General features: G+C 40.4%; 1 protein-coding gene across 4 annotated transcripts in view; it reads right to left on the bottom strand.

Moving 5' to 3' along the window:
- gal3st4 (galactose-3-O-sulfotransferase 4) overlaps nucleotides 1–17,265 on the bottom strand; it is a 77,836-nt gene that overhangs the window by 28,322 nt on the left and 32,249 nt on the right. For 2 of the 4 annotated variants that reach the window (XM_061961201.2, XM_061961202.2), the window contains exon 1: nucleotides 15,658–15,911. The exons of the other annotated variants lie outside the window; for them this stretch is intronic. In XM_061961201.2, coding sequence (XP_061817185.2) covers nucleotides 15,658–15,680 — 23 coding nt within the window. In that variant the 5' untranslated portion in view covers nucleotides 15,681–15,911. Of the gene's footprint in view, nucleotides 1–15,657; nucleotides 15,912–17,265 lie in introns of those variants that run through there. 4 annotated transcript variants of the gene reach the window in all.

Here is a 17,265-nt window from a genome sequence, read left to right as displayed (position 1 = left end):
AACGCATTGAATGAGAAGGCGTGTCCAAACGTTTGGCCTGTACTGTACATTAAACTACATCTCTTTTGCTACTTTTTTTTCTTTTTGCAAAAATCAGACTTTTCACTTGAAATATCACAACTTGATTCCCGTACCATTACAATGTTTCCTCATATCTTTGCAACTTTTTTCTCGTAAAATCACAACTTTTCTCGTCTCAACTTTCTTGTTTGCTACTTTTTTCAAAGCCTCAGACTTTTTCTTCAAAGAAATCTGATATTTTTCTTATAAGTTCCAGAACAAAAAGTAACGTTATTTGTAGTTGGTTGATTATGTTGCAATAAATCTTGTGTCGTTCGAAAGCCTGCGTATTAATCTTTTGAATGGTGCCACATTTGAAAGGAACATAAGCGCTGACTCTTTCCCAAATCTTCTCTACCAACGTCAAACTTATATTGCTATTGACTAAGGGTGTCAAAATAGTAGATTGTTCAATTAATCGCCATTCCTATTTGTAACAATTCTTAATCGATTCAAAATAATCAAAAATCTTTTTTTTTTTTCAATCTGTCCTGTCCAGCCACTCAGACAAATCATACTGTTGAAGTACAGTTTGTAGATGATCTGTATCTGCTGTACAGATTTACTTTAGAAAAAGAAGTGTTGGATACTTCTCTTGTCGACTTATTTGTATTTGACTTTATTAAATGTTTAGTTTAAACATTAAACAGTTTTATTTAAGTAATATATAAATTGATCAGAGCTGGAATGTAGTTAACCATATAACTGGCCCCCAATGTTATTAAAAATGTATAGCTTTTGAATCGAGAATCGTTTAGAATTAAGAATTGATTCTGAATCAAATCATTATCCCCAATAATCGAATCGAATCGTGTGTGGCCCAAAGATTCACAGCCCTACTCTTGACTGATTTTGAGCATCCAAGAAGGTTATGTTCTGCGATGAGTCCAGATTCGTTCTACGGCAGGGGTCTCAAACTCAATTTACCTGGGGGCCACTGGATGCAGAAACTGGGTGAGGCTGGGCCGCAAGAAAAGATTTCTTAAAAAAAATCCAACATGCACTTTTTAATGAATTCACCTTGATTTAATGGCTTTCCCACCCTAGCAACCATCTCACTCACCATGTAGCTAGCTTTGACTGCTGCATCGCTCTTTTCGCTTGCTTTCTTGAAGAAATCTTGTTGCCTCAGTAGACTGGTTTTAAAATTTGCAACCCGGTTCACTCTCTCATCTGCCTGGTACTCCTCAGCATGTCTAGTTGTATAATGACGTTTCAAATTGTATTCCTTGTGCACCGCAACTTTCTCTGTGCAAATAAGACACGTCGGGGTGCCCCTGTGCTCAACAAAGAAATATTGCATGTCCCACTTTACCTGGAATTGTCTTTGCTCATCACTAACCTTTTCTCTTCACTGCAGGCTTTGAAAAAGACATGTTTGTGGTTGTGGAATATATTTGTATTTAGCCGACGCACGCAGAATAATGTTATTTCCGCAATGTGTCGTTCCGCTTTTCCTCCCTACAGCAACACGGTGGTCGGCGGGAAGTACCGGGATAGCGAGCGCAAAAAAGTGACGGCTTCCGGAGTGTTATCCGGCGTCATATAAAAATATATAGTGTTCATCGTGTGAGGCAATGCAAATTAAACAATAAAAAAAAACAAAGAACGGTTTGAATTGGTCCAGGTTATCAGGGACTTTTTTACTGACGGACAGGTGTCGTGGTGTGACTGCAGCCAGGTACGTAAGAAAACCCTCGTCTCCATGGCAACGTTTCTGTCGCTTTCACTTATTTGCCGCTTTTCCACTAACGCAGGGGTATTTTGCACCCAAATAACAAAAATCGTCTCTGTCTAGAGCCAACGGGAGGGGGGGGCGGCTCGCCGTGGAGTTTACAGTTACGGTAGCACAATTAGCCCCGAACGGGCTAACATCACGACTAACGTGTCGCCCAGCGACTCTCTGTTGGAGAATCAGCGCTGGGGTCCAGTGCACCACAGTTTTGTATTGTTGCTCGGTCCTTCGGCGGAGTGCTTTGGAAGCTACCGGACCGCTTGTCTTCCGCGCCCGGACTGTTTACAACGGCGCCGGAGCGAGCAGGCGGTCGAGCGATGGAGGCAGGGAGAGAGGGAGGAAGAGCGTGTGCGGGTGTCGTGGAAAAGCGTCAAAATGTTTCTCTGCTTGCATCAAGCAAGTGACGTAAATGCATTTTGCCAACTTTGAGACCTCCGAATTCGGGAGATGGGGAGGGTAGGGGCGGGGGGGGGGGGGGGGGTTGTAGCCCGGAAGAGTTAGGGCTGCAAAGGATTCTGGGTATTTGTTCTGTTGTGTTTATTTTGTGTTACGGTGCGGATGTTCTCCCGAAATGTGTTTGTCATTCTTGTTTGGTGTGGGTTCACAGTGTGGCGCATATTGTAACAGTGTTAAAGTTGTTTATACGACCACCCTCAGTGTGACATGTATGGCTGTTGCTCAAGTATGTCTTGCAGTCACTTGTGTGTGCCTGCAGAAGCCTCATACAACATGTGTCTGGGCCGGTACACTGTTTGTATGGAGAAAAAGACGGCGTGGTGACAGGTCCTAGAGGACACTAAAGGCAGTGCCATCACGGCACGCCCTCAATATTGTCGAGAGCCATATACCACACCGTGATTGGTAGATTCCTTCAGCTCCGCACACAACGCTGTCAAGCGCCATTCATTTAAAACTTGCGGGCCGCACTAACATTAAACTTTCATATTAAGGTGGGGGCCGCAAAATAACGTCTCGCGGGCCGCAATTGGCCCGCGTGTTTGAGACCCCTGTTCTACGGCCATTGGACCATGCAGTCAACCAGTAGAGAAGAACACTATGCGAAGTTAACACCAACACCACTGTTCCCGCACTTATAAGTAAAGGTAAGACCATAATAACGTTTTTTTTATTAAATGTGCTTTTTTGTGTGCTACAGTTTGTATGTGTAAAGTTAAAGTTAAGTTAAAGTACCAATGATTGTCACACACACACACACACTAGGTGTGGTGAAATTTGTCCTCTGCATTTGACCCATCCTCTTCTTCACCCCCTGGGATGTGAGGGGAGCAGTGGGCAGCAGCGGCGCCGCGCCCGGGAATAATTGTTGGCGATTTAACTCCCAATTCCAACCCTTGATGCTGAGTGCCAAGCAGGGAAGAATGCTGGTATGAGCTTTTAAACATAACCCGTTAACTGCTGCCAATCAAATGGTGAATAAGATACTCTTTAGGGTTCATATGTTTGTAAATCTGACTGTGATGAAGTCAGTGCCTCACCAGTCATGAACCTCACCGCACGTCACTGTAAAAGACTGTTGTCTACTATGTTCACTATTTTATTTAAGGACAAAATTGCAATAAGAAACACATGTTTTATGTACCGTAAAATGTTTGTTAAAATAAAGCCAATAATGCCATTTTTTCTGATACCCTTTGTTTAGAAAAGTATTGAAAAGTTTTGAAATACATTTTAGTACCGCTAACGGTACCAAAATACTGGTATCGGGACAACCCTAGTTGGAACGAAGAGTAGACTTGCCAAACTGAGAGTAGACTTGCGCAACATCTGTTTTCAACAATATCATATCAGAACCTCAAATATACACAAAAATGGTATTAGAGGGTTAACACTTACATTCTCTTTCAGTGGGAGCAGTGTTGTCGATCACCCTTTTTTTTGACAATGCGTCGAAATCTAGTATCAGTTTTGTCGTGGCAATTCTCGAAACAATTTTGTTCTAATAATTGATAGATTATAGATTAAAAAGACGGTAGTTTACCCACCAATGCCTTAGAGTCGAGTTTCTGACCGGTTCTCGGTAAGTCTCACTGTATACTCCAAATATTACAATTCTTTTCTCGTGAATGCGACATTTTTCTTGTAACATTTCGCCATATTTGCAACTTTCTTTTGAAAAAATCGGACTTTGACTTGAAATATTCAGGATTTAGTGTTCTCAAGTTGCAGCTTTTCTTCACATTATTACATCGTTTTCCCCGTAGTGTTATAGGGTTGTATGGTATACCGGTAAATGGTAAATGGCTTATACTTGTATAGTGCTTTTCCACATTCACCCATTCACACACACATTCACACACTGATGGCGGGAGCTGCCATGCAAGGCCCGAACCACGACCCATCAGGAGCAAGGGTGAAGTGTCTTGCTCAAGGACACAACGAACGTGACAAGGTTGGTAGAAGGTGGGGATTGAACCAGGAAACCTCAGATTGCTGGCACGGTCACTCTACCAACTGCGCCACACCGTCCCCAACCGGTATTAGTATAGTACCGCAATACTAATGAATCATATTCGGTACTATACCACCTCTGAAAAGTACCAGTCCGCCTTTGCTTACTTATTAAAAAAAGACAAGTTGTCTTTATTTTCACTATTTTATTTAAGGACAAACTTGCAATAAGAAACATATGTTTAATGTACCGTAAGATTTTGTGTTAAAATAAAGCCAATAATGCAATTTTTTGTGGTCCCCTTTATTTAGAGTAGCACCGAAAAGTACCGAAAAGTATCAAAATAATTTTAGTACCGGTACTGGTACCAAAATATTGGTATCGGGACAACACTATAGTGTTAGTATGAGTCAAGTTATTTTGTACTTTATCCTCCTTGAAATTAGCTTCCCATGTTGCTGTTCTGTATAAAACATGGAAGTCAGATGAAGTCAAAGTGGCAATTTCTTATGAATGATCTGATCAGACAAGGCCAGGTTACCCAGCGAAAGCTGACAGAACTCGCCAAAATCTGCACAAGTCGCATAAATGGTGGATTTTTGTTCAATGACCAATGGCTTCCAAATACCTAATGGAAATGAACACAAACCTGCTTACACAAAAAGGCACAGTATATAATTCCCTAAAATTAGGTACTATTTTCTTGTTGGCCCATTTAAAAGTCGACATTTTCATGAGATTCTGATCTTTGTGAATGGTTGAATTATTGTTTTCATTTGTCCAAATAAGGGGTCGGCAACCCGAAATGTTGAAAGAGCCAAATTGGACTGAAAATACAAAAACAAAATCTGTCTAGAGCCACAAAAAAATAAAAGCCTTGTATAAGTGTTATAATGACGACAACACATTATGTAAGTGTCTATATTAGCTATAATAGCCTACTATCAAAATGACTATGCGTCGCAGGCTGACGCAAATCTTTGCTGACAGAAATGTTGAAATGTAATGTTTATTTTACACTTCTTTACAACATTCAAAATCATTAGTAAAAGGGAGGCTTCTCAGAGGGTGAGATAACTCCTGGAAATTACTGGCTTAGAAATGCCAAAAGGTATAGATGTGTGTGTCCAAGTTAAAGGAAACAGCAGGCTGTCCTCTATTAGATTTATTACAATCTTTGCAAGCTGGGTAACGTTTGCTGTGGTCTATAACGGTACACAAACAGTCAGAAATGCTGTCAATATTACATACAGAAAATGTGTCTGAGACATACACATATAAATCAAATTAAGAGAACTTAAAGGAAATTAAATGAGCTCAAATATACCTACACACGATGCATAATGATGCAATATGTACACACAGCTAGCCTAAATAGCATTTTAGCATCGATTATCTTGCAGTAATGCAGTGACCAAATATGCCTGATTAGCCCTTCACACAAGTTTAGCATCCATCCATCCATTTTCTACCGCTTATTCCCTTTGGGGTCACGGGGGGCGCTGGAGCCTATCTCAGCTACAATCGGGCGGAAGGCGGGGTACACCCTGGACAAGTCGCCACCTCATCGCAGGGCCAACACAGATAGACAGACAACATTCACACTCACATTCACACACTAGGGCCAATTTAGTGTTGCCAATCAACTTATCCCCAGGTGCATGTCTTTGGAAGTGGGAGGAAGCCGGAGTACCCGGAGGGAACCCACGCAGTCACGGGGAGAACATGCAAACTCCACACAGAAAGATCCCGAGCCCGGGATTGAACCCAAGACTACTCAGGACCTTCGTATTGTGAGGCAGATGCACTAACCCCTCTGCCACCGTGAAGCCCACAAGTTTAGCAAAAAAAAAAAAAAAAAAAAAAACAAGTTTAGCAGTTTATTGTTATTTATTCGAAACATTATTCATAACAAGTACCCCACAGCTCTTTTTAAAGGGGAACATTATCACAATTTCAGAATGGTTAAAACCATTAAAAATCAGTTCCCAGTGGCTTATTATATTTTTCAAAGTTTTTTTCAAAATTTTACCCATCACGCAATATCCCTAAAAAAAGCTTCAAAGTGCCTGATTTTAACAATCGTTAAAAAAACACCCGTCCATTTTCCTGTGACGTCACATAGTGAAGCCAACACAAACAAACATGGCGGAAAGAACAGCAAGCTATAGCGACTTTAGCTCGGATTCAGACTCGGATTTCAGCGGCTTAAGCGATTCAACAGATTACGAATGTATTAAAACGGATGGTTGTAGTGTGTAGGCATGTAGCGAAAACGAAATTGAAGAAGAAACTGAAGCTATTGAGCCATATCGGTTTGAACCGTATGCAAGCGAAACCGACGAAAACGACACGACAGCCAGCGACACGGGAGAAAGCGAGGACGAATTCGGCGATCGCCTTCTAACCAACGATTGGTATGTGTTTGTTTGGCATTAAAGGAAACTAACAACTATGAACTAGGTTTACAGCATATGAAATACATTTGGCAACAACATGCACTTTGAGAGTGCAGACAGCCCAATTTTCATCAATTAATATATTCTGTGGGCAGCACGGTGGAAGAGGGGTTAGTGCATCTGCCTCACAATACGAAGGTCCTGAGTAGTCTTGGGTTCAATCCCAGGCTCGGGATCTTTCTGTGTGGAGTTTGCATGTTCTCCCCGTGACTGCGTGGGTTCCCTCCGGGTACTCCGGCTTCCTCCCACCTCCAAAGACATGCACCTGGGGATAGGTTGTTTGGCAACACTAAATTGGCCCTAGTGTGTGAATGTGAGTGTGAATGTTGTCTGTCTATCTGTGTTGGCCCTGCGATGAGGTGGCGACTTGTCCAGGGTATACCCCGCCTTCTGCCCGATTGTAGCTGAGATAGGCTCCAGCGCCCCCTGCGACCCCAAAGGGAATAAGCGGTAGAAAATGGATGGATGGAATATATTCTGTAGACATACCCTCATCCGCGCTCTTTTCCTGAAAGCTGATCTGTCCAGTTTTGGAGTTGATGTCAGCAGGCCAGGGAAGCTAGGGTCGATAGGGGGTTTAGCTCGCTCGTCTGCGGGAACAAACTGCCGCCATTGCTTGCCGTGCTACCAAGGTCCTTTGTCCCTGAATTGCTCACACACTCCGGCAGATTCAATGGGGGTCTGGCGGCAGATTTCTTTGGCTTTATCGTTGGAAATGCATCTGCTTTGAGTGTCGCAGGATATCCACACATTCTTGCCATCTCTGTCGTAGCATAGCTTTCGTCTGTAAAGTGTGCGGAACAAACGTCCAATTTCTTGCCACTTTCACATCTTTGGGCCACTGGTGCAACTTGAATCCGTCCCTGTTCGTGTTGTTACACCCTCCGACAACACACCGACGAGGCGTGATGTCTCCAAGGTACAGAAAACAGTCGAAAAAACGGAAAATAACAGAGCTGATTTGACTCGGAGTTTGAGAAAATGGCGGATTGCTTCCCGATGTGACGCCACGTTGTGACCTCATCGCTCCAAGAGCGAATATTAGAAAGGCGTTTAATTCGCCAAAATTCACCCATTTAGAGTTCGGAAATCAGTTAAAAAAAATATATGGTCTTTTTTCTGCAACATCAAGGTATATATTGACGCTTACATAGGTCTGGTGATAATGTTCCCCTTTAAGCAGATTGGTTATAATGCTGATGTTCACCACTACAGTACCAGAGCTTCAACTCAAGGTCTATTTGCATGACCACAACCAAGAACTAATTCAATGAAAATCACTGTTTTATACAGAGACATTTCATTATGGAATACTCTTCATGCAAATAGTAGGACTTTTCCCAGTAAAATAGCATTTAAGAAACATGTAAAGTCACTTTTTAGACTTAAGAGTTAATCTTGCATGTTATTAGTTTGAGAATTGTTTTCTTTTCTTTCTCTTTCCTTTCTTTTATTGTTGTAACTGGATCTGCGTATGTTCTGTAACTGTATCTGTGTACTGTTATTTTATTTTATTATTTTGAGTATTTTCTTTGTATTTTCCTTTCTTTTATTTGTAATTGGATTTGTGTATGTTTTGTAACTGGATCTGTGTACTATTATTTTACTTTGAACTTTTGGAAAAGGACCCCAGGAAGACTAGCCTGGCGTTTGTGCGTCGGCTAATGGGGATCCTCAATAAACAATAAACAATAAACAAGTCAATAATATCAACAAAGCTCACCTATGTGTCTTCACAGACAATATTAAAAGTTTGGTGGACAAAATGAGACAAAAAAAAAGGCATAAAACAGGTCTTGGAAAGTTGGAGAAAGTTGTAAATGTAAACAAACTACGATGAGTTCAAGGACCGCCAAAATTAGTAGGACAAAACGGCGCTTGCCAAATAGTCTCTAATCACTGAAGCATGTTTAATATAAACCAGGGGTACGGATCAGGCCTGCGAACAGGTTTTAACCGGCCCGCGGGATGAGTTTGTCAAGTATAAAAATGAACCTGAAATTTTTGAATGAAAGAAATTGCTGTTCTAAATGTGTCCACTGGATGTCGCAATAGCAATTATTTGTATCTTTGTAGATGATGTACAAAATAAACCACATGATGTTAGTACATCAGTTGAGGAAAATGATCAAACTACATCAATAACATACTGTAATTTGATTTTGATATAATTTTCTTATCTTCATAGATTGAAAATGAACACCAATGAGTTGACTGATGAACATTATCACATAATTTATTCAGAAAATATAAATAACGACAAATAAAGATAGAATACTATTAACCACAACATGTAAGTGTAAAAAAAACCCAACAACATTATGATTTGTACATTTTCAGAACGTGCTTGTTGTATTTTTAAACAAAGAAAACAATCTGTAGTTGTATTTATTTTTAAGTTATCGTGCCCAGGGTTCATACACCTTTTCCATGGCCAAATTCAAGCACTTTTTAAGGACTTTCAAGATCAATTTTCCAGTTTTTGCACTACCCTTCAAAAGGCAAAAATCAGTGTGAATCAATCCATAGCCTTGTTGTTTGAGGTCACCAAATGCTGTCTGTAGGAGAAATATGGAAAATCTGCTAAAACCTAAGCCTAAACATTGAAACAGCAGTTATTAACTGAATGGTGCATAGAAAATAAAGCCGTGTTTTTGTAGACTATTCAATGTCATTGGTGTTTGCAAACGTGTCTCCAATTGTGTTGTTTTTCACATTTCTTCTTCTTTTTCTTACTTACAGCCCTCAATAATATCGAACAGCACCGATTGATTCACACCGTATTTGTGCTTGTAAACTGCATAATGTGATATAAATACACGCACCCTCAAAATGTCAATTCCACTCATTTAGTAACAAAACTGTTCCACATTAATACAAGGATAATTAGGGGTGCAACAGTACACAAAAATTTCGGTTTGGTACGTACCTCGGTTTAGAGGTCACGGTTCGGTTCATTTTCGGTACAGTAAGAAAACAACAAAATATAGTTTTTGGTTCTTTATTTACCAAATTTGTAAACAAAGGCTTTATCCTTTTAACATTGGGAACACTATAATAATTCTGCCCATGTTAATCAACATTAAACTGCCTCAAGTTGTTGCTCAGATTAAATAAAATGACAAAACTTTTCTTCTACATATAAAAAGTGCAACATTAAACAGTTTCAAGTCAACACATCATGCTTAATTTATTACATCATTTGGGAAGCCTGTAGTTGATTTTTATTATGTAAATGTTATATTTTTATCAACATGTGATAGCAGGGACCCTGTCATTCAAAACTAGACTGCTCCATTACTAATGACTAATGTAACTATAGCTGAAAAAATAGTACAATAGCAATAGGAGAGACTATTCATCCCTGAACACCATAGAGTTCATGTAGGCTTAATGATGTAGTTACATTATTATATCAACTATCAGAGACAGAAACTCTTCATTTAACATAATGCCCTTTTTTGCTGCTTCAACACAGCTCAATAAACACAGAAAAAGGTAAAGTGAAATAACAGACAGACAGGGCTTTGCTGTCCGTAACACACACACACACACACACACACACACACACACACACACACACACACACACACACACACACACACACACACACACACACACACACACACACACACACACACACACACACACACACACCGCAAAATGAGCTAACGTTACGCTAAAAGTGAATTAGCCTTCACCTCAAGCCAGGACTGCGAGCGAGCTGAGCTGCAGTTTATATTTCTAGAAGGTCAACGGGCTCATAGTGATGTTACTAGTAGTTGACTAGGAGGTGTTTATTATAATTTGGGGAGAGTCCGCTGCCTGATGCTTACCTGCAAAACGCTAAGCACTGACAACATGCGCTCTGAATACGCACTGCTGATTGGCTATTACCGCTCTGTATGTAACCAATCAGATGGTTGTGTGGGTGGGACAATGCTGGGTGCTGTGTACTGACAGACACAGGCTGAAGGAAGTGGAGCAGCTTGTTAAGACTTTAGCTTAGCTTAATATGTTTGTGTGGAAACTCGTTCGGTATACCTCCGAACCGAACCGAACCGAACCGAATCCCCGTACCGAAACGGTTCAATACAAATACACGTACCGTTACACCCCTAAGGATAATACATTAAAGGAAAATAGTTTGTTTGTTTCACAACACCTTGGTTACCTTTCATTAAGCATATCTAGCCTTATAACTGTGGCTATGATAACAAATTGATTTTCAGTTGAGGGAAGTTCTTAACATTATAATTTCTCATTGACAAACGCTCACTTTTTTCCTTTCATAGCTCCTAATAACTGTCTGTAATTAACAAGAAACCTAGCACTGATCTCACAGTTTAGGTCCAGCATGTACCAAAAGGTTAGAAAACTAAACTTTAGCTAACGTTAGTTAACTTGTTGGGCTAGTAATCTCTGTGGCTTACCTTTCATATGACTCGAGAGCGACTCTCCCATTGCGAAAAGCTGGATTTCCTTTTTGCATACTTTGCAGCAGGCTACACGTGGATATGGTGCACGTTTAATCTAAAGTTTGTATTTGTCATTTTCCATCCAATGCTCATTAAAACAACAACCTCCCGGCATGATGGACCGATGCACCACTGTCCTCTTGGGGGTGACGCGGAGCTGTATATACATGACAACAACCTAATGTAAGGGCTCGTGCGAAGCCAACAGATCAAGCGTGTAGCTTTCATTTTTAAGGAAACTTATTTGATTTTTTTCCATTTTGTAAGTAGCCTATTGAGTCAGACTGCCGAGAAATGACATTTCCAAAACACAAAAACGGGACGGCGTGGCGCCATTGGGAGAGTGGCCGTGCCAGCAACCTGAGGGTTCCTGGTTCAATCCCCACTTTCTACCAACCTCGTCATGTCCGTTGTGTCCTTGAGCAAGACACTTCACCCTTGCTCCTGATGGTTAGCGCCTTGCATGGCAGCTCCAGCCATCAGTGTGTGAATGTGTGTGTGAATGGGTGAATGTGGAAATAGTGTCAAAGCGCTTTGAGTACCTTGAAGGTAGAAAAGCGCTATACAAGCATAACCCATTTACCATAACATTAAAATCCAAGCTTTTTCAAGGTTTTTAGTAGGGATGTCCGATAATATCGGCAGTCCGATATTATCGGCCGATAAATGCTTTAAAATGTAATATCGGAAATCATCAGTATCGGTTTCAAAAAGTAAAATGTATGACTTTTTAAAACGCCGCTGTGTACGCGGACATAGGGAAGAGTACAGAGCGCCAATAAACCTTAAAGGCACTGCCTTTGTGTGCAGGCCCACATTTTAAACCTATTCAAACCATTCCAACATCAACACATTCCACCATTCTGGAAATTCAAACCATCATTTTTACAAGTTCAAAAACATTCCAGGATTTTCCAGGATTCCTGCTTTTCCAAAGCCCAATTTCCACCCTTTTTTCTGGCGACTATTCCTTCCACATTTTTCAAAGCATTTCAACTGCTCCACCGTCAAAATATTCCTTTTAATCAGGACAAAAAACATAGGTTTTTTTTTAACAGGAACAATTCTGGGTTTTCCCGAAACTCCAGGAATTCCGTAATACCATTTCTTAGTTCAACATGTTACTACTTCAACATTTCTCAACCGATTAGAACACTTAATACCAACCATTTGAACTCCTTCAGACCATTCCATTTTCAAAAAAAAATCCAGCTTTTACCGAAATTCCCAATTTTTCTGAAACTTCCATTGAAGTCAATGAGATATTTTTCAAAGTTCCACAATTCCCACATTTTCCCGCTGATTCAAAACGTTCCAACGTCAAAATATTCAGCCTGTTCAGGAATTGTGTGCTCTATTTCTACAATTCTAAAAAAAAATCCCGGCTTTCCCATAATGAATTTCTTTTTTTTTGCATTTTCCCCATTCAAAATGAATTGGCCATTTGTCAAACTTCCACAATCCCCACATTCTTCAACTGATTCAAACCCTTCCACCTTCAACACATTCCACTCATCCTGGGGATTCAAACTACCATTTTTCCACATTCAACAAACTTCCAAGAATTCCCGTTTTTTGGTAACCTATTTCCACCCTTCTTAAGTTCGACTACTCCTTTCACATTTTTCAACCCATTTCAACCGTTCCACCATCAAAACACTCCTCATATTCAGGACAAAAACTAACTTGGTTAAGGAACAAGAAAAATTCCTGGCTTTCCACAAATTCCAGGAATTTCTCAATTAAAAACTGTTACTAATTCAATATTTCTTGACTGATTTAAACAATTCCAACACCAACCAATATAGCTCATTCAGGACATTCATGCTCCTAATCCTTTTTCCAAAAAATCCCGCTTTTCCCCAAATTCCCAAATTTCCAGGAAGTTCCCATTGAAATGAATAAATGCTTTAAAATGTAATATCGGAAATTATCAGTATCGGTTTCAAAATTATCGGTATCGGTTTCAAAAAGTACAATTTGTGGCCTTTTTAAAATGCCGCTGTGTACACGGACGTAGGGAGAAGTACAGAGCGTCAATAAACAAATACCCAGAACCCCTTGCAGCACTAACTCTTCCGGGACGCTATATATATATATATATATATATACGCTATATATACACCCCCCCGATACCCTCTACCCAAACCCCGCGCCCCCAACCCCGCCCACCTCAACCTCCTCATGCTCTCTCAGGGAGAGCATGTCCCAAATTCCAAGCTGCTGTTTTGAGGCATGTTAAAAAAAAAAATGCACTTTGTGACTTCAATAATAAATATGGCAGTGCCATGTTGGCATTTTTTTCCATAACTTGAGTTGATTTATGGGCAGCACGGTGGTAGAGGGGTTAGTGTGTCTGCCTCACAATACGAAGGTCCTGAGTAGTCGTGAGTTCAATCCCGGCCTCGTGATCTTTCTGTGTGGAGTTTGCATGTCCTCCCCGTGACTGCGTGGGTTCTAGTCCGGCTTCCTCCCACCTCCAAAGACATGCACCTGGGGATAGGTTGATTGGCAACACTAAATTGGCCCTAGTGTGGAAATATGAGTGTGAATGTTGTCTGTCTATCTGTGTTGGCCCTGCGATGAGGTGGCGACTTGTCCAGGGTGTACCCCGCCTTCCGCCTGATTGTAGCTGAGATAGGCTCCAGCGCCCCCCGCGACCCCGAAGGGACTAAGCCTGGGGTAGGGAACCTCTGGCTCTAGAGCCAGATGTGGCTCTTTTGATGACTGCATCTGGCTCTCAGATAAATCTTAGCTGACATTGCTTAACCCGATAAGTAATGAATAATTCCGCTGGTAATCACAGTGTTAAAAATAACATACAAAATATAAAACATTCTCATGCATTTTAATCCATCCATCCGTTTTCTACCACACCTGTTCAAGAAGTCGCATTAATGGTAAGAAGTATTTTATTAATTATTGTTTAGCTTCAGAATAACAATGTTATTGAAAAGAAAAAGAGACTTATTACACTCTAAAAATGTTGGTCTTACTTAAAAATGCACGCATTTAGTTGCATTCAGTGTTAAAAAATATTATATGGCTCTCACGGAAATACATTTTAAAATATTTGACTTTCATGGCTCTCTCAGCCAAAAAGGTTCCCGACCCCTGGACTAAGCGGTAGTAAATGGATGGATGGATGGATGGATGGATGGATGGAGTTGATTTATTTTGGAAAACCTTGTTACATTGTTTAATGCATCCAGCGGGGCATCACAACAAAATTAGGCATAATAATGTGTTAATTCCACGACTGTATATATCGGTATCGGTTGATATCGGAATCGGTAATTAAGAGTTGGACATTATCGGACCCTTCTGACATCAACTCCAAAACTGGACAGATCAGCTTTCAGGAAAAGAGAGCGGATGAGGGTATGTCTACAGAATATATTAATTGATGGAAACTTTATTCATTACTCGCGGTTTTACGTGAATTATTATACATAAACTGTGTTTACCAATAATTTAGCTTAAAAACATTACAACACTTAAAAACAAACACATACCAATCGTTGGTTGGAAGGCGATCGCCAAATTCGTCCTCGCTTTCTTCCGTGTCGCTGGCTGTCGTGTCGTTTTCGTCGGTTTTAAAAACGTTTTCATCGGTTTTAAAAACAAACACATACCAATCGTTGGTTGGAAGACGATCGCCAAATTCGTCCTCGCTTTCTCCCGTGTCGCTGGCTGTCGTGTCGTTTTCGTCGGTTTCGCTTGCATACGGTTCAAACCCATATGGCTCAATAGCTTCAGTTTCTTCTTCAATTTCGCTTAAGCCGCTGAAATCCGAGTCTGAATCCGAGCTAATGTCGCTATACCTTGCTGTTCTATCCGCCATGTTTGTTTGTATTGTCATCACTATGTGACGTCACAGGAAAATGGACAGGTGTATATAACGATGGTTAAAATCAGGCACTTTGAAGCTTTTTTTAGGGATATTGCGTGATGGGTAAAATTTTGAAAAAAACTTCGAAAAATAAAATAAGCCACTGGGAACTGATTTTTAATGGTTTTAACCATTCTGAAATTGTGATAATGTTCCCCTTTAAAAGTGTGATTTCTAACAATTAGGGAGGTTTATGTCATGTTTGCCCTAATACAGAAACCATATTAAAACAAACAAAAAAATGTTTTTCCTCCTCTTTTTTATTTGAAAAAGCTCCAACAGAGCCACGAAAGAGCCGCGGGTTGCCGACCCCCGGTCCAAATACTTTTGTCCGGCCTCTTTCTAGTCTTGGTCGTGTGCTGTTGTAACATCATCATGACATTATACCCGATTTATTTTATTGTGCTAACACACAAAAATAATATGGGGGTAATATGAGGGAACATTTTGGAAAGAAATATATTAACAACAACAAAAAAATCCCAGGAGAAAGGCCTTCGCGTGAGAGGAACCCACCCATAGATATCTCCTCTCTCTCGCTTCGCTACACAATCCCTGCATCGCAATTCTGCCCTTTTTTCTGTTTGCCACCCACATTTCTCCTCCGAGCAAGCAAACGCTACCTGGCTCTCCGTTTGAACAGCATCGCGGTGTCCCCGGACCGGTATCGGCGGTGTTGTTCGTGTGCCGCTGCAGGGAGCTCGGAACATCTCGCCTTTTAGGATTCTTCTCGCTGCAGCTTGAAGCAAGCGGTCCGTCGGCGCAAAGATGGTCAAGCCATGGTGAGACGTCACGCCACACGCCCGACAGTAAAACAAGTCTTCTTTATTCTGCACAGCAGCTGCCAGACGGCCGCCAGCTCAGAAGAAGTGAAGCGACAGAGACAAAGATGTAGACGATTTGCGGTCACTTCCAAAATAAGAGTCCTCAATACCGGAAGTGGCTTAAAATCCCTTCCTGTATAACTCTATAGCTCCAGAACCTATAACATGTGTCTTGTAAAGTACGTACGTTTTCCCATAAGAAATTAAATTATTTTCCAGGGTCAAAGTGTGGCCATAAATCTGTATTTGTTGTACAGGCAACGTTCATTTTAGCTCAGGGACCGCATGGAGGAAAATCTGTGCACATGGACTATTAAAATCATGGCATGAAAACTAAAAAGTCAAGACAACTTCAGGTTGTTTTCTTTGTCTTACTTTGGCCAAAAAAATAGAACACATTCTGAAAATATTACAATAAAACTATAGAAAAAAAAATAACGGCAGCGGTAAAGTTTAGATCAGGGGTACCCAAACTAGGGCCCGCGGGTAGGACACGGCCCGCCAGCGTCCAAAATCCGGCCCTCGAGATAAATTTAAAAAAAAAGAAGATATATATATATATATATATATATATATATATATATATATATATATATATATATATATCTCAGCTACAATCGGGCGGAAGGCGGGGTACACCCTGGACAAGTCACCACCTCATCACAGGGACAACACAGATAGACAGACAACATTCACACTCACATTCACACACTAGGGCCAATTTAGTGTTGCCAATCCACCCCATCCCCAGGTGCATGTCTTTGGAGGTGGGAGGAAGCCGGAGTACCCGGAGGGAACCCACGCAATCACGGGGAGAACATGCAAACTCCACACAGAAAGATCCCGAGCCCGGGATTGAACCCAGAACTTCTCAGGACCTTCGTATTGTGAGGCAGACGCACTAACCCCTCTTCCACCATGCTGCCCATATATATATATATTTATATATATTTATTAAGGCTGCAGCTAACGATTATTTTTCTATCGATTAATCTATAGATTATTTTTTTCGATTAATCGGTTAATCTATAGATTATTTTTTTCGATTAATCTATAGATTATTTTTCCTTTTACCGATTATTTTTTTTATTTAAAATGAAGATGAAAAAATAAATGTAGGCCAGTTTTTTCAAAAGGCATGGCTTTTATTTACAAAAAAAAAAGTATGGCCACTCAGTCAACATTGACAACAACATGACAAAATATTCTGTAACAATGTAAACATTTAACAAAATTAAAAGTAGCTTATTTGCTTTTAATGTGCAAATATAAAAGTAAACATCCAGTGCAAATCTTAATATTCTGCAATAGTATAAGCATTTCAAAAGTAAAAGTATTGCTTATTTTGCTTTAAAATGTGCAAAAATAAAGATAAACATCTAATTCAAAAAAGTGCAAAACGGAAAT

The sequence above is a fragment of the Nerophis lumbriciformis genome, linkage group LG05, assembly GCF_033978685.3.
Source record: "Nerophis lumbriciformis linkage group LG05, RoL_Nlum_v2.1, whole genome shotgun sequence".
Lineage (NCBI taxonomy): Eukaryota > Metazoa > Chordata > Actinopteri > Syngnathiformes > Syngnathidae > Nerophis > Nerophis lumbriciformis.
This window is presented reverse-complemented; position numbering and strand designations above follow the sequence as displayed.